This window comes from Leucoraja erinacea, chromosome 7 (assembly GCF_028641065.1).
Source record: "Leucoraja erinacea ecotype New England chromosome 7, Leri_hhj_1, whole genome shotgun sequence".
In the NCBI taxonomy this organism is placed as follows: Eukaryota; Metazoa; Chordata; class Chondrichthyes; order Rajiformes; family Rajidae; genus Leucoraja; species Leucoraja erinaceus.
Genome location: NC_073383.1, coordinates 41648951 through 41672941, shown reverse-complemented (window position 1 = coordinate 41672941; position 23991 = coordinate 41648951). Strand labels below are relative to the sequence as shown.

Below are 23991 nucleotides of genomic sequence, written 5' to 3'. Positions count from 1 at the left end.
AAGAATTTTGTACGTTTCTATAAGATCCCCCCCCCCCCCCCCCCAAATTGTCTAAATTCTAGCGAGTACAAGCCGATTAGAATTGAAGTGTAGCATCCGCTTGGTGTGGGAATACGAGTTCCCTGTCAACTCGTCACAGTCAGAGTCATCCTCAGAGTGGAAATACCATAATGCCACCCTGAACCAGGAATTGCTGCCGCAGTCCTCTTCCTGAAACGAACTATCTCAGTCGCCAGCGAGCACAACACATTCTTCTCACCAAGGTGAGTGCGATGGCCCTGGGCCTAACAAAGGCCTCTGGCTAGGTTTGAATTGAGTAAGCCTGGTTCCAAACAGCCTCAGAGCAGTGATTCCAGTTGTTAGTTTATATATAGAGGTGATATGCCAAGATACTGGAGCCCTACCCACATAGGATGGTTCTACCACCCCCACAGCCGCCTAAAATTCTCCCTGTAAGTCTTAACCTTGCTAACATCTCTCCTCTCCAAAGAGATAAGTGCGACAATAAATGATTGGTTATTCACCCAATGTTGACTAACGTTATGCATGGTGTCTTTTATATGAACACTCTAAAGGCTGGACTCATAGTAGTGTGAAATGTGTATCAGTAAAATTATTATGCAGATATTCATCTACTGTATTCCTAATGGGAGCAGTATCTTTTAAGTTAATTATGCTTTTAGCAACTGATTTCAGCACAAAGAACACAGTATTTACTCAATCTCCAGCTCGGTCTCTGGGTCATAACTGACATGAGGGTAGCTTGATATGGGAATAATCTTATCAAGCAAACCAGGCACGGTTGGGTACAATTTCGAGTTGACAGCATACCCACCAGATCAGAGATTTGGGGAGTTATTATGTATACAGGTACAATGAGCTTACTAATACCTATGAGATAAAGGATAGTTTCTTCATTGTTATTTAATAGTTTTCTCAAGAGATTGCTGGGACAGACTATCTCAACATGAATAAAGGGTAAGCAGCTAATAGCGGGGGTGAATTCAAATCATTTCAAGTCTCATCCTTCCAAGGGGGCTGGCTCATTAGCAGCCAATAGAATCGATATTCCCATTTGATCATCTTGCAACAGCAGGAGGCTTACATAGTGCACTTTCAGAAGTTATAAAATTTGGTTGAATATGTCTGGATGATTGCAGATAGAATTCTGAACAGTGTTGCATGAGTTATTGTCTAACTCAAAGCCAATTGGGACTGTGGTCCGATTAAGGGCAAGGGACATGTATGTCAGTTAGCATCATGTTGTTAATAACCCATGTCTTTTCTACTATTTATGGTTTATCTGTTTAAGTGTTTCACACACAGATTGGTTTACTGCATGAAACCACAGAGCTTCGAAGGCTTCACATAGTTACTCACGTGACTTTGATATAAAATAGAAAGATTAAACGAGAACTTACCGTTTGAAGTTTGATCTTTATTTTATGAGAAGTTGAAGTGAAGGACTACGTGCCCTCCACTCCCAACCCTGAATCTCATAAAGATCATTCGGTAAGTCGAGGGTTATTAATCTTTCTATAGTTTAAGTTCATGCAAGTGGTCTGTGGTTTCATACAGTTGCTCTGAAGATTGACGCGCAGGCAGGCTGGTGGGCTCTTCACGTAATCCCTCACTTCAACTTCTCATAAAATAAAGATCAAACTTCAAACGGTAAGTTTTCGTTTAATCTTTCTTTTTTGTTGAGTGACTGGGAACTTGTTCCCAAGTCCACTTTAATCATTTCTATAGCAGCACAGCTCCAAAGACATGGGTTTGATCCTGAGCTCGGGTGCTGTCTGTGTGGAGTATGCATGTTTTAATTGTGATTGCATAGGTTTCCGCCGGGTGCTCTGGTTTCCTCTCACATTCAAAAGATATGTGGGTCGGTGGGTTAATTGATGATTATGAGATTGTCCCTAGTATGTGGGTGAGTGGTAGACTCTGGGAGGGAGTTGATTGGATTGTGGGGAGCATTTTTTTTTAAATGGGGTTAATGTAGGATTAATATAGTTGACAGGACAAGTTAGTGGGGGAGTGAGATTGCTTGGCAAGCTGCCCATTGACCTGAATGCCTCTTTCTATGGCGATTACTGTATCTAGGTCTGGAGAATGTTTTACCTCTGGACCACTTGTGGAGATCCTAATGGTGTGTCCGAATGCTTCACTCTCTCGGTCACTCCCTCGAATGGTAAAAACCCAACACGCTCCCCTCACAACCATTCCGAAAGACAGGTCCCAAGACAGAAACAAAATGTGAGAACCCAAAGAGGCAGTGACCATTCCACAATGTATTAATCAGGAAAGTTTATGATGAAGATAGATTAAGGAGAATGATTTGTCAGGCAATGCAGTCTGCCCAGTTTAGGGACTGTAGGATTTGGAACAAATCCCATGTACAGAAAAGAAGAAAAAACTACAGCTGTTGGAAATCTGAAACACAAAAGGAAAGGTGACTTTTCTGAGAAGGTAAAGCAGCATTTGCGGTGAGAGAAACAGTGAGAAAACAAATGTGTTGTAAGTTGCTAAGTGGCTGGGCTTAGGGTAAGGTGTGGGGAAACCAAGAAAATGTTTGTGATAGAGCAGAGACTAGGGTTGTCTAGGTGACGTAGTTGTTTTTGGTAGACAAAAATGCTGGAGAAACACAGCAGGTGAGGCAGCATCTATGGAGCAAAGGAAATAGACAACGTTTCGGGTCGAAACGCTTCTTCAGACCCAAAGTTGTTTTTGGTGCTTTTTAGTGAACTGTTAAATGAGGGTAGATAAAGAGAGATTAACGAACAGTACAATGTAACAAACAGCAGTGGGTGGAAATCTGAAATATTGGAATTGTACATCAGGTCCAACGACATGTCTCCACAGATGCTGAGTGACTGGTTATGAATTTCCAACATATTCTATTTCTGTCTCCTCCTCAAGTTTAAAAATAATTTAGACATTAGAGATACAGCACAGAAACAGGCCTTTTGGCCCACTGAGTCCATGCCAACCAGCGATCACTCTGCACATTAACACTATCCTACACACTAGGCAATTTAACAGAGCCAAATCACCTACACACCTGTAAGACTTTGGAGTGTGGGAGGAAACTGGAGCACCTGGAGAAAACCCACGCAGTCACAGGGAGAATGCACAAACTCCGTACAGTCAGCACTAGTCAGGATAGAACCAGGTCTCTGGTGCTGTAAGGCAGCAGCTTTATCGCTGCGCCACCGCGCACATTTGTGTAGAGGATTGACAAAGTAGAGGGACTGGATTAAACTGGATCATTGGAGTCAGGGAATCCTACCTTTGTTGGTCTATTGAAGAGACATGCTCCTCCACCTCTCTGTAGAAACTCTTTGTATTCCATTATACTGCACTTGGAAAACTTGCGGGGATGGTAAAACCTGCAGATGGAGCACAGTGACAATAGGTGAGTACCTGAACAAGCTGCACCGTATCCAACCCTGCCCCATCATAGAAAGCTCATTAATCCACCCAAGTTGCACTCCCCAATCAATAACATGAAACACAAGCCAAACAACAGGGTGAAAGGTTTCTGCGGACAGATGTGGTTTACTATCAAATCAATTGTTATGTTATCAACTAGGAGATAAGGTTTTGCAGTACTTAGTAGCCTACTGCTGTTCCAGGCTCATGTGTCTATTGGTGACCCAGTTGAGCTAAAAAAAAAATCAAACAGACTCAGTCCTGCCACCCTGAAAAGCCCTGCTATAAGAAATGGTGCAAAACAAAACAATAAAGATGTTATCAGGGCTAGAGTGGCAACATTATAGCGGTATATAAAATCATGAGGGGAATTGATAAGCCAAAGAGCCACAGTTTTATTACAGGGATTCTAAAACTAGAGGCGAGAGGTGAAAAAAATTAAAAGGGATCTGAGTGGCAACCTTTTCCCACAGAGCGTGGTGGGTATATGGAGTGAGGTGCAGAGGAAGTGGTTGAGCTGGGTACAATTGCAACATTAAAAAGACACATGGAGAGGTACATGGAAACAGAAGGTTTGGAGGGATATGGACAGGCAAGTGGCACTAGTTGTTAGGCAAATTGGTCAGCGTGGACGTTGGGCCAAAGGGCCTGTTTCTGTGCTGTATAACTCTATAACTAAATTGATCTTCAAATGGAACCATTCAAAAATGTGTCCTGAGCCATAAACCTAACACTTGGCTCCAAACAATGCAAACAAAGTAACAGTTCAAAGGGTTTCAAAGGGCACAAGTTTATCAATAGCCAACTGGACCAGATACATTTCACCATGTCCCACTGTGCTTGGGATTGATAGGGAAGCTTAGCGGTCCATCCCACAGACTCCTCATTAAACTGGAGATAAACAGAATTCCACTCCCTTAACCTCTAGTTAGAGTGAGACCATGGGGCTGCAATCTCCAGGTATTCATGGTGCTCTTTTCCTGCTACAAACCACATCTCACTGCACCGCGATGTGGCACTGACTGGTTACAACCATGGACATGTCGTAAAATGAAAGTCACACAGCTGCACAGAATGCAACAGAGTGGCAGGCTGTCATGTTGGAGCAAATCTTCCACACCCTGCGTCACTCTGGAGGAACTTGATGGTATCTGGGGGTCGGAATTCACGATGAAACAAACCTTCCGCAGGCCAGGTCACTCTGCAGACCACCAGCGCCTGGCACCTCTGCAACCCTGATCATTTCTAAGCTCTGCGGCCCTTCCTTCTCTCCCAATTTTCCTCTTTTCTCTGTCCTCAATCTCCAGTCCTCTGCCCATCCAATTTCCCCCATCTCCAAACCGGCTGATGGACATATCATATCCAAGGACTCCTGGGTTGGGGGGGTGGGGGGCGTCTCCTCCCAACAAATCGTGCCTCGTGCTCACACCCGAACTGTCTGCAACACCCGAATCCCCTTCCCCACATAGTCGGGGGTTTGAAATGTTTTTGTTCCAAAGCTGCGCAGTAGCAACGGCTCAAGGTGACCCTACCCAGTGTCTTCCATGATGCATCCTGCCCACGAGCCTGGACACTCACATTCCTCTAGAAAAGAATAACAGAGTAGTCAGTGGGCCGGCTCCGCATTCCCTCTCCTTCACCGCAGTCCCACTGGAATGGGCCTGACAATCCACCCGTTGATACGACGGCGATTTAATATTAAAGAACACCCCTCCTCCTACCCAAGTCCCAAGGTAGGTCACAACCCCCCCCCCCCCCTCCCCCCCTCCCACCATGACTCAATCTCAGTGGGGAGGGGGATTTCTGTCACAGAAATAAACAGTTGCAGGCATGATGTAGCATTTAAATTTGTGTCGGATGGGAATTAGGACAGCTCTTGAGACTTTAGTCTCACTGTCAGTTCTGGCCAAGTGTTCTCTTCCCACATTCCAGCAAGGTGTGGGTTTGTGGGTTAACTGGCCACTGTAATTTACCACTAGTGTGTAAGTGAGAGATGGAATCTGGGTGGAGTCAATGGGAATGTGGAGAGAATAGGTTACAGGGAAAAATCAGTTTGAGAATGATTAAAGATGGAACAGCACAGGAACAGGCCATTCAGTCCATAATGTCTGTGCTGACCATGGTACCAATTTAAAATACATATCTGTACGAACATGGTCTATTCCCTGGGATTGTACTGTGAACTGGGCATAGACTGAATGGGCCAAAATGACCATCCCTTATGCCTTAAGGAAATGTCGAAATTGATTTTTTGGAAGGGCCAAACAGGATTGAGAGGGGTAAAACTCTTCCCTCTGGAGGGAGGCTAGAAGAAGTGGGCATATCCTCAAAATTACACAATTAGGAAGCACTTTGTCACACTGACGCCTATGGAAATCCAAGATTCTTTTCTCCCCATGAATGTGGAGGAATTGAAAGTCTCAACATTTTGAGTGGCTGCCTTTTGTTGGGCAAGGAGGGATATGGATCATGTGCAGGCAGATGCGATTAATTTATCTTGGCATCATGTTTTTGATGTTAGATTACTATACATGTATGGTTGATGATTGGTGTGTATTTAGTGGGCCAAAGAGCCCATTTCTGTGTTGTATGACTTGATATGCTGGTATGAACATTGGATACATTGCTCTAGCCAAGTCTACGGACTTTCCTTAGGAATCAAAACGGGTTTCTCCCTTATTGAAGCTCAGCCAAACAGTTTCACTTCATGAATACATGCATGAACAACAGTAAAGGCACTTACTTTTTCTCTTGGATTCAGACTCCCACTGAATGCCCAAATTCTGTGCGAGACTCTGCCCCAATACAACAGTCGTTGACCACACCTCCCCATACTGGATTAGAGAGAAGTATAGACAGTTGTAATTAGTTACAATGAGGGACAGACTAGACTATGCTCATTGTGAGTAATATAATAGGCTTTCAATGACTGGTACCAATTGTAAATAAAACAGATTACATTTGAACAAACTTTTCACAACCTCAAGGAAGACCATTAAAAAGAAAATCCCAAACAAAAAAAAAACTGCAAATGCTGGATACCCAAAATAAAAAGCGTATAGGTTGGAAACACTCAACACGCTGTGGAGAGAGTTAAGATTTTCCCCTTCCACAGATGCCCTCTGACTGAGTACTTCTGGCAGGGAATCCGACTCAGCCACAGAAAAAGTAACTTGTGCCGGTGAGGTGAATCTTTCTCATATTAAAGTGCTTATTTGCATATTAAATTATACATAAAATATGTAACTCAGGTTATAAATGTGAAAAACAGGGATTGAAGTGCAAATGCAAAATTTATGATTAAAATTCTGGAAAAAGAAAAGTTGCAACAATATAGGATTTGGGGTGGAAGATTGCAATCTTCACGTGGTCCGCCCTGTTTCGACGAATGCAATCAACCCAGTGTGCACAATCAAATAAGATCAAATAGAACAAGTTGTCCTACAACTTTAGGCTGTGCACGGCATACGCAAGAAGAAGAGAATATAGGATTTGTGTAAATGGGTGGTTGATGGTTGGGACTGACAGCCTGTTTCCGTGCTGTATCTCTCTGTTAATCTACATCTCGCTTCATATTACCCAGTCAGTAGGTAAGCTTCAAAGGAAGTGAGAGAAGAATAGGTTAGAAAATGAAGGTAACATGATAACTAGCTTCAGAATGCCAGTCCATTAACAGACATAAAGTTGCAGTGGGTATGCACCAAAGCATCTGTTCCAATCAGTCGACAATGATAAATAAGCAATAAGGAGGGCCTCACCTCATTCACTCCAACTCCTCGAGTCAGCGAGCAAACGCCTCCAAAGAATGCCATACTGCTCATGGCGCTTTTAAATGTAGTGCCCCTGTCAAAATCCAGCAAGTTGGAAACAAAGGCAAAAGTTAAAGGCAGAGGTGGTGGGGGAGAAATGTCACTCCACAGGAATGATAAGGGCTGTCCACATCACCCAATATACACAGAGCTTTGGTGTACACATTAATGGCAGCTCCTTTGACACACATTTATCTACACTCCCCTTAAACACATCCCTTCCGTTCATCCCAAGCACCCCATGTGGTCACTGGATCTGTATCCTCACTGATCTCCAATGGACTGCCCCTCCTTCTAAGGTTCTAGTCTCTATCCAGTCCATCTTACAAAGTCTGCCCGGCTGATGCCCAAGCTAGGAGATCTCGCCCACAGTTTCATCAAGCCCCGGGCTGAGATAGTAAATAGACATCTAATCATTCTGGTCTCAGAGCAGGATCTTTGATGATGCAAGAGAATGGTTACAGTGGTGCTCAAGTTCCCATTGGCCTGGATAATTAGGGACAATTTCTAATTTTACTGAAACCAATTAACCTATAAACTTGTAAGTCTTTGGAGTGTGGGAGGAAAGCGGAGCACCAGCAGATAACCCACGTGGTCACAGTGAAAATGTAAAAACGCAGTTCAGATAGCACCCATAGTCAGGATCAAACCCAGGTCTCCGGCACTGTAAGGCAGCGACTCTACCGCCACACCACCGTGCCGCCCAGAGAATCCAGGAAATTGTAGATTGGCGAACCTCACTTCAGTGGCAGGGAAGCTATTGTTAAAGATTCCTTGTGATGGGATTTACTCAGTTTTGGACGAGAATGAGAATTATGGACATAATTAAGAATTTTTTCTGTAGCAGTTCGTGTCTTACGATATTGATCGAGTTTTACAAAGAGGCAACAAAGGTGATCAATGGATATTGTCTCTTTGGTTTTCAGTAAGGCATTTGATAAAGTCCCTCATGTTACACTGATCCAGAAGATTATGAGGAAAGGGATCCACCATGACTTTGTTGTTTGGATTTAGAACTGGTTTACTCATTGAAAACAGAGGGTTTTGGTGGAAGGTCTGTGACCTGAGGAGTTCTGCAGGAATCTGTGCTGGACCCTCCTTGTTTGTGATAAATATAAATGACATGGACGTAAAAGTTGATGGGTTGGTTAGTAAATTTGCAGACAACATCAAAATTGGAGTTGGAACAGTGAAGAAGGCTGCCCAGTATACAGAGAGATATAGACCAGCTACGGAAATGGATACAGAATGGCAGATGGTCTTTAACCATAGCAAGTGTGAGGTTGCAATAAGGATCCAATGGGCATCCTTATCACCAAAATTGTAGGTATATGGGACAAGCTGCAGAGGAAGTGATATTGACAGGTACAATAATAAGTAAAAGACACATGGACAGATACATGGATAGGAATGGTTTGGAGGGACATGGTCCAATCGCAGGCAAATGAGAAGGCTTAATGGGCATTGTGGGTGGCTTGGACAATTGGGCCGAAGGGCCTGTTTCCATGCTGTACAACTGCATGAGGACGAAGCACTCACGAAAGGAGTTGGACTGAGTCGGCCTGCTCCCTCACAAACTGCTTCCTGTACTTGGAGAAACTGTGTAGGGCCTTCATCTGGTCCTGGCCCACGTCGATTCGATCCTTGTCCGACCATGTTTCCATGGCGACCAGGACCACCCTGGTGTTCAGCTGGTCCTTGAAGATCTGCAAGATAGGAGGACAGGAACGGTACAGGAGTGGAACACTGGGTAAACAGACAGTTAGCCAATCAGATCAGTTGAAACACAGGGGTAAAGGAGACACACATGGGGGAGGAGACACTATTAGACAGTCCATTTATACATTCATAGAGCTAGACAGCATGGAAACAGGCCCTTTGGCCCAACTCATTCATGCTGACCAAGATGCCTAAGTTAATCCCATTTCACTGTGTTTGGCCCATCTCCCTCCAAACCTCCCCTCTCCATGTAAGCCGCCTCTACCACCCCTTCTTCAGCTTTCTCCATAAATAAATCATTCTCGGTGTGAAAAACGGGTCCCACTGGTCCCATTTATATCTTTCTCCTCTCACCTTACACCTATGCCTTGTTTTTTCCCCAATGAGCAAGTGGCGCTCCCCATTGAGCTGCTGCCTCACAATGCTGGAGACTCGGGCTTGCTCCTAAGCTCCAGCATTGTCTGTGCGGAACTTATTCACCAATCCTGGGAAAAAGATGGTGAATATCCATATTATTCTATGAGGTCACCCACCCGCTTCACCTCCAATGCTCTAGGAAAAAAAGTCCCAAAATGTCCAATTTAATTCTTAAGGATACAACAACAACAAAAACTAAATTAAGCCTCCCATTCCCTGAAAGCGACAAAGCCTGGAAATATATCTATCCTTTATCGGATCCCTATGAAGAAATTTACAGAATAAATTATATCACAAATTACTTCATAGCCAAGGCAACATTTCTAAGTCTTAATCATTGCAGTACTGTTGGAAGTATCGCAACCAATTTTCCCTACAGCAAGTTCTCACAAACAGGATAATGGATATTGTGATGGTTTCCCAGTGATACACAGACACTTGTTCAAGGCAGCACCTTGTGATTGTTTATGTTCCCTTCCTACTGCAGTGGAACTGAGATTCTTCATCAACCAGGAGGTAGTTTAAGGATGAACTACAGAGAAAGGGATCAGCTGCATTGGAATAGATACTGAGGTCCACAAATTCTTTTGCCTTTCCTGTTGGGAGCGCCAATTGGAATGGGGATTCCCATTATGGGCCAAGCACCTGAAATATCCTATAAAGTAAGATGCCATTCTGCGATATTAGACGTGAAGTCTCCCACAGGGCAATTTTGGTCCAAGGAGGATACAATAGTTATCCAGGAGAAAACAACCAGTTTGATTGATTCTCCCAACTATCAATGCTTCCTTCTCTAAAGCTCGAGAGGGAATGAGAGAATGATGGAACCAGCGCCCCCAACTAAATGAAGTCTCAGCCTTCCAGTCAGGAGAATGTTGTAACCAGTCCCGGGTTACAGGCCAATAATGTCCACCAGCAAGTCAAATCCACATCAACATCCTCAAAGCGGTGGTGGTTTGCCCCAGTTGCTATGCTTTGAATGAATAATGATAATAAGCTATGGCGCAGCCCATAGACCGCTGCCTCACAGTGGTGAAGAACCAGGTTTGATTCTAAACTCCAGCATTGTCTATGTGGAGTTTGCACATTTTCCATGTGATCATGTGGGTTTCTTCCAAGTGCCCCGTTTTCTCCCACATCCCAAAAACCTGCAGGTCAGTAGGTAAACTGGCCGCTGCAGTAAGAGCAATTTGTAGTGGCCAATTCATCTACAGCTACCTACGGATTGGTGGAATCTGTGTTGAATTGAGTAAGGGCAAAGAGAAAAGGATTAATGCTATATAAATGGCTTGTTGATGGTCAACAAAGACTCAGTAGACCAAAGGGTACTGCATTTCACTGTGACTCTATACACGAGTCAGGTGCATTACTAGGAAAAGCACCTTTTAGTGTCATGGTCCAAATTTATTCCTCAGCCAAAAATATTTCCGCAGATCATGTAGTTATCTTTTAGTTAAATGTGGAAATGTGGTATCTGGCTGTGTACGTGCCAACCACCATTGCAAAGATGACCACAATTTGATGTAGAAGGGGGGTGGGGTGGAAAGGGGGAGGCGGAGGAGGTAAAGGGAGTTGGGGGAGGGTAGGAGAGATGGAGGGAGGTTGTGGGAGACGGAGTGGGCAAAGTGACGGAGTCAGGGAAGAAAGAGAGACAAGGAAAGTAAAAAAAAGCACAGGCAGACCGCCACACTTTACTGCTGCCAGTGCCGCGTCTTATGTAGTGAGTCGCTGAGTGTGAGGGCCATGATACAGTCCATGCTGTGTGAGTGGCCCGTCTGCAGGTTTGGCCCAGAATCCATGGTGTCCAATATTCTCTACAAAATGTATAACTGGGGATTTCACAATAACTTGAATGCCCAGGAGCGAGGACTGCAAAAAGTTGTGAACGCTGCCCAGTCCATCTCGAGTTCTGACCTCCCAACCATCGAAGGGATTTCCCAGAGTCACTCCCTCATAAAGGCAGCCAGCATCATCAGGGACACACACCACCCTGGCCACACACCCATTTCACCCCTGCCATTGGGAAGAAGGTACAGGAGCCTGAACACTAACGTTCTGACATCCAGGATCAGGAACAGCTTCTTCCCTACAGCCATTAGGCTATTAAACACTACAACCTCCAAATAAGCTCTGAACTACATAGACTATTATTGTTATTATTGCAATATTATTGTTTGTTTTTTATGTGTACGTATGTGTCCGTGTATGTATGTGTGCATGTATCTATGTGTAAATGTATATGTGAGTATGTGTATACCTACACACAGAATTTTTTTTTCTTGTTTATTATATTGTTTACAGTGTACTATGTTTACATATTAAGTTGTGCTGCTGCAAGTAAGAATTTCATTGTTCTATCTGGGACATATGACAATAAAACACTCTTGGCATTAGTGTTGCAAGAAAGATCCTGCCCTCTCCATACAACCACCAGTATCAACCTTGGCAACCGTGATTCCAACAATAGGTGGCAGTCAAATTACCTCTACTTCAATGCTTGTTATTTGTACAAAACTAGCAGGATACTTACAGCGTCCAACAGGTTAACCACAGACTTGGCAAAATTGTTGGTGTGAGCCCGGGATGATCTCCGTTTCTTGTACTGTGACGAGAAGAAAATGCACAATTAAATTCCATGAGAAGGCAGGTTAGTGCTGAGCATATTTCACATAACAAATGCAAGACTCCTGCTAATAAGATGGGAAAACAAAATCAGCAAATAGTGGCTCATCAATCTAAATGTTATTGGTTGTTTAACTGACAGAAAATAGCAAGTGGTGGTGAATTGTTTGAGTTTAGATTGGAAGGAACTATTGAATGGTATTGCTCAGGGGTCAGTGATACTCTTTCTAATAGACATCAATGGTCTTGAAGTTAGTGTGTAATTAGTACAATGACAATAAATTTAGGAAGCACAGTAAACCATGAAATGGGCAATAGCAGGCTCCAGGAGAATATACACTCAATGAAATACACAAATACTGACTTCAACAAGGCATTTGATAAGGTTCTGACTTTATAGGCTATTCTGGAAAATTAGATCACATGGTATCCAGGGAGAGCTAGCTAACTGGCTTCACGGGTGCAGAGGGCAAGGGTAGAAGGTTGTTTTTTTAGACAGGAGGCCTGTGATTAGTGATGTACCTCAGGGATCGGTGCTTTTCCCATTGCCGTTTGTGATTTATAATAACGATTTGGAAGGAAATGCACAAGGTATGATTACTAAGTTTGCAGATGACATGAAAGTGTGGTGGCCTAAACAGTGAAGGTGGTTATCAAAAATTCCTGCAGGATCTTGATCAGCTGGGTAAGAGGGTTGAGGAACGGCTGACGGAGGTTAATACAGGTAAGTGCGAGGTGTTGCATTTTGGAAGTCAAACCTGGGCAGGACCTTCAGAGTATGATGGGTACCCATGGAGTGTTGTAGAGCAGAGGGATCTAGAAATGCAGATACATATTTTGCTGAAAGTGGCATCACGTAGATAAGGTGGTAAAGATGGCTATTGAGAATATAGGTTGGAATGTTATATTACAGTTGTACAAGACATTGGTGAAGCCCATTTAGAGTGTTGTGTTCAGTTTTAGTAACCCTTCTCTATGAAGGATGTCATTAAACTGAAAAGTGCATAGAAGATTTACAAGGATGTTGCCAGGACCAGAGGGCCTGAGCTATAGGGAAAGGTTGGGCAGGTGTAGCCGTTTATTCCTTTGACCACAGGAGGCTGAGGGGTGATCATCAGAGTTGTGGCAAATCATGTGGAGAATTGATAGAATAATTGCACAGAATCTTTATCCCAGGATAGAGAAATCAAAAACCAGAAGTCATAGGTTAAGTTGAGTGGGGAAAGATTTAATAGGAACCAGAACGGAAACGTTTTTCACGCAAGTGATGGGTACGTGGAACATGCTGCCGGAGGAGGCAGATGACATAGGTAGGGGAAAACAGCATTTAAAAGACTCTTGGGCAGGTACATGGATAGGAAAAGCTTGGGATATGTGCCAAACACGGGCAAATCAAACTAACAGATGGGGAATCTTGGCTGGGGATGAGGGGTGGAGGGGTCGACGGGTCTCTGTTTCCATGCTCTATGGTTCTATGACACTAAATACACCCAGACAATTTGGTTGCGTGGGTGGTAGCGACATTGCTTTTCAGCACGGTAGACCCGGATTCGATTGTGCCCTCCAATGCAATCAATGTGGAGTTTACATGTTCTCTCTGCAACGATAAGGGATTCCTCCAGGTGCTCCGGTTTCTTCCCAAATCCTAAAGATGTACGAATTAGAATATTAATTTGCTGCTGTAAATTGCCTCCTCTTGGTATTGTGGGAGTGGTAGTAGTAGTGTAGGAATTGGAGGAAATTGCTAGTGAATGGTCAGTGCGAACTTGATAAGTCTATACGTCTCTATGAAATATGAAGCGATGTAGTCTGGCAGGATGGAAGAGCCATTACAGAAAACAAATAATACAATTGTACAGGTGTTCCAACAATAGACTGGAAGGGGGAGAGGTGGGGCATACAGAAATCTCTGAATGTGGTAAAGAAGGATTATAAAATCCTTATATTCATCATTAGTATAGAAACAAGGATATAATTAGAGGCCTTTCGAGAACACGGGTGAATTTCCACTGAAGCATTGTTTTCTCCTCTATGCTTCATGCTTTATGATGAGGGAGGTACAGAATGGGCTTACAAGAATGGAAACCCGAATGAGGACAGGGTCAATGCTGTTCTTTGAATAGAGATGGTTAAAGGAGATTGTTAAATGTGTTCAAAACAAAGGAAAATTTTGCGAGAATAAATAAAGCTGGAAGTGTTTTGCAGGGAGAAGGATTGATATGGATTTATAAAGCTACAGGTAATGACATTGTTTATATTTAAAAGATATGGTGCAATTTGAATTCCAGACACTTGTAAGTTTGATGGCAGCAGTTTCAGTGGCAAAATTTAAAGGGAATTGTGGGATATGCAAAAAGAACAGAGTCTGGGTTTAATTCGGACAATTCTTTCAAAGGGTCAGGAGATGCTTGATAGGCTGAATTACCTTCCTTTGTGTGCAAGATTCTATCATCCCAACTGGTCTGCAGAATGGGCCAAGGGCTCAGGTGAACAGTGGACAGTACATTAACCCAAGTTGCAGGCTGCAATTCAATTTAGGGTTTAATTTGCAAGCAAGTTTTTACAAAAAGAATATTTTTTGGTAAAGGAGGGAAGACAAATAAATCTGTGGTCTGTTAACAAAGGTCTGTTGACAAAGGAAGGGATTGAAAGCAAAGCACACAAATACTGTAACAAATTACACAGGTCGAGTTTAACCTTGTTTACAAAACGTTATCTGTGCACAATTAACGGAAATAAATCTGTGCGCATGGGATACCCTCTGTTGGTGGAATAGAAGCAAAGCTGTAAAGGAGCATATTATCACAATCCATGAGCTAACAATGAAATTAAAGAAGCCAAAATATAAATTGCAATTACATGGATCATTCATCATAGAGGATAAAGCTATATAATGCTTCTCTGTAATTTGAGAAAGGCAACATTCATTTTCCTTGGAATTACATTGTTCTCAGAAGATTGCAGTGCGGGCACCTCTTCATGACCCCTACCAGCATACATAAACTGATGAGTTATCGAGACAACTAGCTTTATTTACCTGACTGACGATTCCAGGGTTTTACAAGTTGTATCCTGAATCTCCAATTCTGGAATTGATCCTTCCTGTTTACAAATAACTCTCTTTCCCATGTAACCCCATGGTTCTACCCATCTCTTATTGTCTGTCAGGGGCTAGCCTGGTGCTGTTCTTTAGTACATCCACAAGATTTTCAGGAAGCAAATAATCCTAAACAGAGATCTTCCAGAACATCAGGCATGCCTGTTCCTGCCTTATACATTCCCACTTGTGACTTCACTTTTCCAGGCCAATACCTGGAATTGAAACAATAACTCTGTTTCTCATCCCATAGACGTGGCATGATCTGCTGTAACCCAGCATTTTTCATTCTAGACCTCTCTTTCCACCTTTGACCGACATTTTGGTCATCTCAAATAACACACTGACACACCTCTAGTACACTCCTGGGACACTGTTATATTTATTGCACAATGCAAGATGCGTGCAAATTACGTGTGTGTGTGTATGTGTTCCAGCCATACGGGTGGCAAGGTTGCGCAGCTGGAAGATCCACCCCCTCCAAGCGCCAGAGATCTAAGATCAGCCCTGATCTCTGCGGCTGTGTGGAGTTTGCATGTTCTCCGTGCGAACATGCAGGTTTCACTCCAGGTGTTCTGGTTCCCTCCCATGTCCCAACGAAGTGTGGGCCAATAGATTAACATGCCACAATAAATTACCCCTAAGCGTGCAGGTGACTAGTAGAATCTGATGGAAGTTGATGGGAATGTGGTTGGAATAAAATGTGATTGGTACAAGATATAAATCATCTTTCACCAATCCCATTTTATTCTATCCTCATTCTCATCAGGTACGAGTCACCTACATGCTAAGGGGCTATTTACAGTGGCATGTTAAACTAACAAGTTGGCTTGCTTGTGTGAAGGACCTATTTTCCATGCTGTATAACTGTGACCCAGGCAAAGCTAGTAGGTTGGCAGACTATAGGATGTATTGCAATCCGTACCATCTTATGGTCGTTAATGATCATGAGCTCCAGGTACTTCATTTCGTAGAAGACACTCCGACGATGGGCCTGAGGAGACAGAAGTTGATTAGTCAACCTATCCAACAGGTGCTAAGCATGGTCAATAGCAACAACCATAACATGACATTTACACCCTCTCTCCCTTGACACAGCAAATAACCCATTCATTGGACCATCACCTCAAAATAACTCAAAGATGTTCCCAGAAACGAGTTCCATCAAGTCGATTGTCTTCACGTGTATGGGACGTGAATTAAAACCCATAGAATTAATGATAAGGTTACGATTAATATGCACAATTTTTATTTTGTAAAGCAAATGGAGACTGTATCCTGAAGGTTCATTGGAATGATATCCAAACCAAGAGGATACACATATCAGATTAGACAGGACAGTGAGAAACTACACTTTAGTCTAGGAAAAAACAGGCTGAGTGATGTCCTGGATTAAATTTATGGAAGGAATTATTCACTTTTATGAATATATATTGAACCTCCAACTACCTGAGCATCCTATCGAACCTGCTCCTAACTGGCTCGTCATGTGCGTGTGTGTGAGTGAACTCCTGTGAGATCAATGTAAGCTCCTCCCTGTTCAGCCCTTACAAATCCTGCCTCCATTTGGTTAGCATCTCCAGACAATTTGCTTTATTCAATTCAACTTTATTGTCATTGCACAAATACAAGTACAGGTACAACAAAATGCAGTTTAGCGTCTGGTCATAGTGCAAGATAGTAGAAATAAAAATACTGGTTAACAATGTGTGGACTGTGGATGAATTAAACTGGTACATAGGCAAATAAATGTATACAAATGGGAGAGTATAAAAGATAGCTAGCGACGGGACTGTGAGTTCAGCAGTGTAATGGTGTTATTGAAAAAGCTGTTCCTCAGCCTGCTTGTGCGAGACCCGAGGCTCCTGTACCGCCTCCCTGATGGGAGGAGGGCAAATAGTCCATGGTTAGGGTGAGAGGGGTCCTTGATGATTTTCCCGGCCCGTCTCAGACACCATTTGCAGTGGAGGGCATCCATGGCAGGGAGCGGGGCACCGATGATGTGCTGAGCGGTTTTCACCACCCGTTGCAGTGCCTTCCTGTCAGCTGTGGTGCAGCTGCTGTACCATACCGTGAAGCAGGTGGTCAGGATGCTTTCGATGGTACAGCGGTAGAAGTTGGACAGGATCTGGGGGGACAGGTGAGCTTTCTTAAGCCTCCTCAGAAAGTAAAGGCGCTACTGCGCCTTTTTAATCAGTTTGGTGGTATTGAGGAATCAGGACAGATCCTCCGAGATGTGTACCCCGAGCAATTTGTAGTTGGAGACGCGCTCCACCTCAGTCCCGTTTATATGGATGGGGGTATGTCTGCCCCCTCTGGTCTTCCTGAAGTCAACGATGATTTCCTTCGTCTTCTTTGAGTTGAGGACGAGGTTATTATTGGTACACCAGGCTGCCAGGTTCTGGACCTCCTCCCTAGAGGCTGAATTGTTGTTGTCCCTGATCAGTCCTACCACTATGGTGTCAAAACCAAACTCCACCTAAGTAAACTGAACATTAACTTTGATTATATTCATTGAGATGATTTCTTTGTCCCCTCTTTGTCAGGACTACTCAATGGCAATATAACACTACCATGCTACTGCTATTGGGTTATCCTGAAATCTTTAAGGCTCTAACTTCATCCACTGCATTTGGTGCTCCCAATGTGGCCTCCTTTAGCAGAGGAGCCTTAAAAAATGCTCGAGGAGACAAAGCATAAACTAAGCGATTGTTTCGCCGAACACTTGCACTCGATCCGGCAAGGTCTGCTGGATCTCTCGGTTGCTAACCATTTTAACTCCCCTTTCCATTCCCATAATGGCCTTCCGTCCTGGACCTTCACCATTGCCAGAGTGAAGCCACATGCAAACTGAAGGAACAGCACCTCATATTCCACTTGGATAGCTTAGAGCCTAACGGTAAGATCATTTAATTCTCCAATTTTAAGTAACTAACCTATGAACATCCCCTCCTCCCTTTATCCATCCCTCCTTTTCTTTTCCCTCTGTCCCCCTTACATCTATATTCCTTCCTCCGACTTCACTTTTTGCACATCTTCTAACCTTATCTTCTTAACTTATTTGGTGTCTTTTCATCTTTAGCCTTTGTCCAACCTTCTGCCAATCATACCCTCCTCAACTGCATCCACCTATCACTTGCCAAACTTTGTGCCACTCCACCTCCCTTCCAGCTTTCTCACTCCTACTACAATCAAACTGAAGAAAAGTCGGGACCCGAAACATCGCCTTGAGAGCACCTGTGTCGGGACCCGTGCTCTTGTGAGATGCTGCCAGATCCGCTGATTTACTCTAGCACTTTGTGCCTTTTTTTGGGTGCAGTGGTGCAGCTGGTGGAGTGACTACATCCGCAGCAAGGCAACATTTGCAGTTCATTGTGTCTACACCCTTGTTGCCCTGAAAAGCCGGTGAATTCCGTTCCTAGGAGCAAAATGAACCACCTCACACTAACAGATATTGAAATGGATTTGCAAATCACACAAGGAGTTTACTAGCATTAAATAAACTACTTAGTGGGAGAGCAAGGAGGGAAGAGACAAAAACTTCAAGACTTTTGCCTTCCATCACAGTGAGGTGTCTGGTGAACTCACTGTGGTGGATGTTAAATTTGTGTTTATTGTGTGTTTTGTTATTTTATTACATGTATGACTGCTAGGCAACTTAATTTCGTTCAGACCGAAAGGTCTGAATGTCAATAAAGGATACTTTGACTTTGACTTTTTTTGGATTCTGAAGTGCAAAACGTTATAGTTACTGTAATAGAAAGATACATTACAGAAACAGGCCCTTCGAGCCACCGAGTCTGCACTGACAATCATGCACACACTTACATTAATCCTACATTAAACCCATTATACTCTATCCACATTCCCATCAACTTTCCCCCCTCTCCTCAGACTATACTAAACTATGCACCAGAGACAACATACTATATGGACAATTAACCTGCCAATCCCCATGTCTTTGGAAGATGGGAGGAAACTGGAGGAAACCCACAGGGTCACATGGAGAACCTAAAGTTCAAGGAATTTCTGAAAAATTGAGAAATGTGCAAACTGTACACAGCCTGCAGCCGAAGTCAAGATTGAACCTGGGTCACTGGTGCTGCGGGTGCAGTGGCTGTACCAGCTGTATCACTGCACTAATATTTGTGATCCCAAACACATTCCTTGTGAAACTCCATCTCCATCGGGAACTGCTGTTTCCAGTCACTCGATCTTCATCCTCGACTCCACCTGCTCTGACTGATTCCAATTCGTGTACAGCCGTCCCTGCAATGGTGGAGGCTCTGGGGCCCAGGGGGAACTGTCCCCTATCCCTCCCTCCCCAACCTTGCCCACAACATCAGACAAGGAAGACCACACAGCGACAAACAGTGACGTAATGGGCGTGGCAGGCTGGGGGTTGTATTACCGCTCTCCTTCTCCTGCGCGGTCGGAACCAGGGAAAGTCAGCCGCTCGAGACCAAAGAGAGCTGGCCTTCTTTACGCTGCCTGAAAGAGAAGAAGGGAATCACAATAACACACTTCTCCTGACCAGTTTTCCCTCAAATCATTTAATACCTTAGAACTTATTTCATAGGGAGAGGAGAAATATACTTGGGCAGGAATTAAAACAGGACGTAAAGGAGTAGAAAAAGGTGGAGAGGTGTGGTGATGACATTCCGGAGCTTGGGATTCACGCTGTTGAAGGCGAGATTGCCAGTGGTAGGATGATGGTGAATCTCAGGAATTCTCAGCTCCTGGAAAGTTATGAAGGATAGATCTCTCAGTGGAGTTCGGTGATTTTTTTGAAAAATTGGGAGAAATGCAGCCTTGGGTGAGAACGGAAGAGGCCCATTGTAGATTTTATGGAATGGCATGGCAGGCTTGAAGGGCCGAGTGGCCTACTTTTGCTCCATACATGGATCTGAAGTGGATAAATGCACAAGCTCCAGGGAAAGCTATATTGGGGCTGGGTAGTTTACAGAGACATGGAGGAGCAAGAGCGTGGAGAGATTGAACACTGGATTGGAAATTTTACACTGGTGTCACTGCTGAGATGGTCAATTTAGGTCAGGGTGTTGGAGGAGGGTCACTTGGGAGAGAGCTGCTAGATGAACTCAGAGGTACAGAGATTGGAAAGAGGAAGAGCTTAGGAATGGCAAGTCTGTGGCTCCTAACATTATCGTTTCAGGTCACAGTTTGGAAAGCCTCCTCTAAGTAAGGACAATGGATTCTTCCATCTCTGTCTAACCTTATCAGCATTCTATGTCTGTATAATCTCTGTGCTGTTGCACTGAATATCTTAGCTAATAAAGGAGTGCAGAGTTTGTGTTTTTAACCATCTCCGGCCCCCAAATTGACAAAAAACAAGCTGCCAGAGGAACTCGGCAGGTGAAGCAGCATCTGTGGAGGGGAAATGGACGGTCGATGTTTCAGGTCAGGACCTTTCATCTGAGCAAAGACGAAGATGAGTTCCTTGAGCAGCTCGTCTTTTGCTCCTGATTCCAGCATCTGCAGTCTCCTGTATGTCCAAATGACTAGAGCAAGCTAACAAGCCTCAATGCAGAAGTGAACAGCTGCCAAGAGGCACTCACAGGGTTTTTCAACAATTAATAATGTAGGGAAAAATAAGATGATAGAAGATTTAAAAAATTGAACTGATTTCTATAAACAGTTGAATTGTGTTTTCTAGCAATTATTATTACAACAATCTTTGACCAACTTGAATATTTTTGCAAGGCCTTGAGGAATGATTGATTGGATAGAATTTCCAATGAGCTGTGCATAGATCAGTGGATTGCAAGGATTAACATGTGCTGAATGATACATGTGCGACATTCCTTCAATGTCTACAAGGGTGCGGTAGTGAGATGAGGAAAATAATCTATGGTAGCGAGCAAAATTAGCAAAATCAGGGCGAAGAGACTGAATTACTCATGTGTGGAAACTTGTCCATTAATCCAAGGGGCATCCGATGAAGCGTGTGCGGCCTTGACAAATTCTCCTGAAACAAATCCAAAACAACATCCCTTTATCAGCCTTGTTGTGTCATAGGAATACCATTTTACCACACCAATAGGTCTGGCCATTCCAATTCCTCCCTATACACCTGGTGCGTCACCGAAACTACGGTTAGCTTAATTCAGATTAATGGTCAGCTCTCAATCAAATCATAAACTCATCAGTTTCCCAATAGTTCCATTCTTCCCTCAGCCCCACTTATATCCCTGTAACTTATTCTCTCTCAAATGCCCAAATATCTGAGGAACGATGTACTAGCATTGGAGAGGGTCCAGAGAAGGTTTAAGAGAATGATCTCAGGGATGATTGGGTTAACAGATAAGGAGCGTTTGATGGCTTCTTAAGCCTGCATTTGATCCATGTCCCTCTAAAACTGTCCTTTCCAAATTTCCAGCATTTCTATCAAACTTCTCAAGAATTTCAGCTCCTCTAATCTGATCTCTTTGCTAAAATCATTCACCCTTACCACCATCCCAGTACAAGCTTACTGCACTTCCTCCAAGTGCTCTACATCCTTGGTGTAAAGTGTGGGATTTGTTGAGGGATCAACATAACCTCTCTCCATTTTCAAATCAGAGAACTCCATTGCTCTGCCAACCAGTCTCTCAAAAATGTTCAGACACTTCCTGGTCCCTGTGTTCCTACACACTCTTGAAATTGATCCATTTTGTTTGCATCCCCTTTCTTTATTCTTTCACTCTTGTCTGCATTAGAATTGACCTGCTACTTGCTAATGCATCCACCCCAGGCTATCCAGGCCTCCTTAAATCTATCGCTATACTCCTCTCTGTTTAGTGCACCACCAATCATTTGCATTGTCTGCAAATTTTTGAGAAGTTACCCTACAGTTCCCAGGATGGGACCCTAGAGAACACCATATCCACAAATCTGGAACACATCTGCTTATACCATTCTTGGGCACCTTCCTTTACTCTTTTATTCATTATTTTCCGCAGATTCTGGACAAGGCCAGCATTTATTTCTCATCCTTCATTGCCGGTGGGAAAGTGGTGGTGAGTCACTTTCTTGCTCTTGCACAGCTTAGTTTTAAATCTTTGTCCTCTTACCTTATACCTATATTCTCTAGTTCTTCATTCCCTTACCCTGGGAAAATAACTCTGGTCTCTTTAGACTATCTAGTCATAAAAGTGATAAAGCAAAAGGAAAGGCCATTCAGCCCACCAAATTCATGCCAATCATCAACACTAATCATTGTATCCTCTGCATATTCTCATTTACGCCCTCAGATTCTCCCCTCAAAGACATTTGGACAGGTTCATGGATAAGAAAGGTTTTGAGGGATATGGGCCAAATGCAGGTAGGCGGGACGTGTAGATGGGGCATCTTGGTCGGCATGGGCAAATTTTTCTGCTGTATGATTTTATGTGTCTGTTCTCTCATTCACCAACACAAATTAGAGTGGCCATTTAATTACCAACTTGTGAGTCTGTGGGATCTAGGAGGAAACCAGAGCACCTGACAGAAACTAACGCAGCTACCGGGAGAACATTCAAACGTCACGTAGACAGCGCCCGAGGTAGGAATAATCCTGGATCACTGGCACTGTGAGGCTGCAGTTTCAGCAGCTATGCCACTGTGCTGGCTGGGAGTGTCAGGAAGGAGTCACTCACCACAGAATACCAAAACCTCTACCCTTCTCTTTGACTGTTTATGCAGATCTTATCAGTGCTGACTCCAAGATGTTGGAGACTGGGAACCCAGTCCAGGAAAGGTCATTAAATGTCAAGGATGGGCAGACTGACTTACTAGATGGCATTTTGTTGCCTGCAATTTACGTATCAACCCATAATTAAATATTTTCTGGTTATTTAAACCTACTTCTTGTTCAAGGTGCTCGTGACTCTTTTTCCAATGGCTTCTGTTTTACCAACCAATCTTAAAGCTGTCCTTGCATTAATCAAGCATTGGATAGTACTTTCTCCACTCTCACCCTCCTAGGTATGAGCTGTCAGCTACTGACAAAAACGAATGTTTCTGCCATCTTGCAGAATTAATTTCAGTTTAAAAACAGCTGAATGACAATTACTTCTTATTCATGCATGAAGATAATACCATCCAATGCGCAAGAACCAGCACAAGAATAGCACACCCATCACAGATCTGCAAGTGAGCGCTGAAACATTCCAAACTTTGGGCTTAGTGTTCCCAAAAGGTTCTCCACATCTTTGTGATTTGCCAGAAATATGGAATATTAACATGGATAATGGGAGCTTTGATTCCACTGGGCACGGGACAGGATTTGAAAGTAGATTTTACATTATATATATTTTTAAAGAAACTATTGAAATTACAAAGTTAAGATGAAAACTGTCAGACTGCAGTTAAAAAAAGGGGGGAGAGAGAGAGGTGTAAACCCAACTCTTTGGCCAAGCTGAGCTTATAGATTCTGGCAAACTGTCCAAGGCTCAGTGAAGAACTGCAAGATGTTTTACTATGTTAAAGGAGTTATGCTGATTATGGTTGGCTCACTCTGTATCCCAGGTCGACACAATGGCACAGCTGGTAGAGCCCTTCCCTAGGCGCCATAAACCCAGGTTCAATCCCAACCTCATGCCATGTGGGTTTCCTCTGGTTTCGGAACTATACAACACAGAAACAGGCCCTTCAGCCCATCAAGTCCGTAACTATCCTATATTTATAGAAATCCTACAATAACCTCCCTAAACCAATCCCATTTAATCCTGCCGACATTCCCATCCACGCAGCCAAGATTCTGCCACCCACCTGCATATATTGGCAATTTACACTGGCCAATAAACCTGTCCAATAAATTTGCAATCAACGTGGGAGTAAATCGGAGCACCCAAAGGAAGCCCACACGGCCACAAATTTTACACAGACAGAGCTGGAGGTCTGGATCGAACTTGAAAATGT

At 43.5% G+C, this 23991-nt stretch overlaps 1 protein-coding gene across 2 annotated transcripts in view; it reads right to left on the bottom strand.

Moving 5' to 3' along the window:
- Positions 1-23991, bottom strand: part of LOC129698917 (disintegrin and metalloproteinase domain-containing protein 23-like) — a 135554-nt gene that overhangs the window by 43578 nt on the left and 67985 nt on the right. For both annotated transcript variants that reach the window (XM_055638351.1, XM_055638352.1), the window contains exons 7-15: positions 21010-21079; positions 19505-19584; positions 16019-16087; positions 11905-11976; positions 8778-8944; positions 7188-7272; positions 6173-6263; positions 4962-5013; positions 3287-3386 (exon numbers count right to left, since the gene is read on the bottom strand). In XM_055638351.1, coding sequence (XP_055494326.1) covers positions 3287-3386; positions 4962-5013; positions 6173-6263; positions 7188-7272; positions 8778-8944; positions 11905-11976; positions 16019-16087; positions 19505-19584; positions 21010-21079 — 786 coding nt within the window. The remainder of the gene's footprint in view (positions 1-3286; positions 3387-4961; positions 5014-6172; positions 6264-7187; positions 7273-8777; positions 8945-11904; positions 11977-16018; positions 16088-19504; positions 19585-21009; positions 21080-23991) is intronic.